Below are 881 nucleotides of genomic sequence, written 5' to 3' on the forward strand. Positions count from 1 at the left end.
ACGTCCCCTCCCTGTGCCAGCACTGGCCGCTTGCCCTCCCTGCGCCCCGTCGTTGGCTTCAGCACTGACCCCTACGTGCGGCCTCCCCTCACCGGTAAGGAGCGGGCCCCCAAAACCTGGAAAAAGGTTCTTCTGGATCTCCCCCAAAAATGTCTTTATGTTCATGGGGCCTTGGAGGCACTCCAAGTGCCTCCAGCTCCCCGTTTCCCCACAGAGCTGCTCCCGGATGCCGTCCTCAGGGGGGTGGTGGAGGGTCTCTACACCCCCCCAGGGGGTGCTGGCAGGTTCCTGGGTGCCCCCGCACCCACCCGGCACTCAGGGTGGTGAGCGGGTGAGGGCTGGAGCCCTGCTCTGAAACCTCCTCCACCCGCATGGGCTTGGGGGGAGGTGGAGCTTCACTATCCTGCCCTCGATCTGGGTGGGGCAGGAACTGGTGGACCACCAGAACTGGTCTGGAACCTCCCCCCAAGCCCCGTGCAGCTGGGGTTGGGTGAAATAAATCCCTCGGGCTTGACTGGGAAGAGGTTGTTGTGTGCTCTGGGATGGTGAAGCAGGATGGAGTGACTAGAGGTGGCCCTCAGGGTCCAGCAGGACTGTCATCTTCATCGATGACATAGGCAGTGGTATGGAAGCACCCCCAGCACATCTGCAGAGGACATCAAGCTGAGGGGGGGTGGGCCTGCCTGAAAGGTGGGGTGGATCTAGAAGGACCTGGATGAGCTGGAGAGGTGGGTCTGGGGGGACCTTGTGAGGTTCAGCAAGGCCAAGTGCAAGCGCTGGGGCAGCCCTGGAGTCCTCAGCAGAACAGAGACAGGGACCTGCTGGAGTGGGGCCAGAGGAGCCCCAGCAATGACCCGAGGGGGGAACCCCTCTGCTGGGAG

The 881-nt window shown here is 63.2% G+C and overlaps 2 protein-coding genes across 2 annotated transcripts in view; one reads left to right on the forward strand and one right to left on the reverse strand.

Moving 5' to 3' along the window:
* The window catches only part of SNX22 (sorting nexin 22), a 2,493-nt gene extending 2,166 nt beyond the window's left edge, over window positions 1–327 (forward strand). The window contains exons 5-6 of the mRNA XM_008942617.1: window positions 21–94; window positions 215–327. Coding sequence (XP_008940865.1) covers window positions 21–94; window positions 215–327 — 187 coding nt within the window. The remainder of the gene's footprint in view (window positions 1–20; window positions 95–214) is intronic.
* Window positions 328–564: 237 nt separating this feature from the next.
* PPIB (peptidylprolyl isomerase B (cyclophilin B)) overlaps window positions 565–881 on the reverse strand; it is a gene marked incomplete at its 5' end in the record, with an annotated part of 2,213 nt that continues 1,896 nt past the window's right edge. Inside the window, one exon of the mRNA XM_008942618.1 lies at window positions 565–646. Coding sequence (XP_008940866.1) covers window positions 565–646 — 82 coding nt within the window. The remainder of the gene's footprint in view (window positions 647–881) is intronic.

This window comes from Merops nubicus, unplaced genomic scaffold, assembly GCF_000691845.1.
Source record: "Merops nubicus isolate BGI_N331 unplaced genomic scaffold, ASM69184v1 scaffold14206, whole genome shotgun sequence".
Lineage (NCBI taxonomy): Eukaryota > Metazoa > Chordata > Aves > Coraciiformes > Meropidae > Merops > Merops nubicus.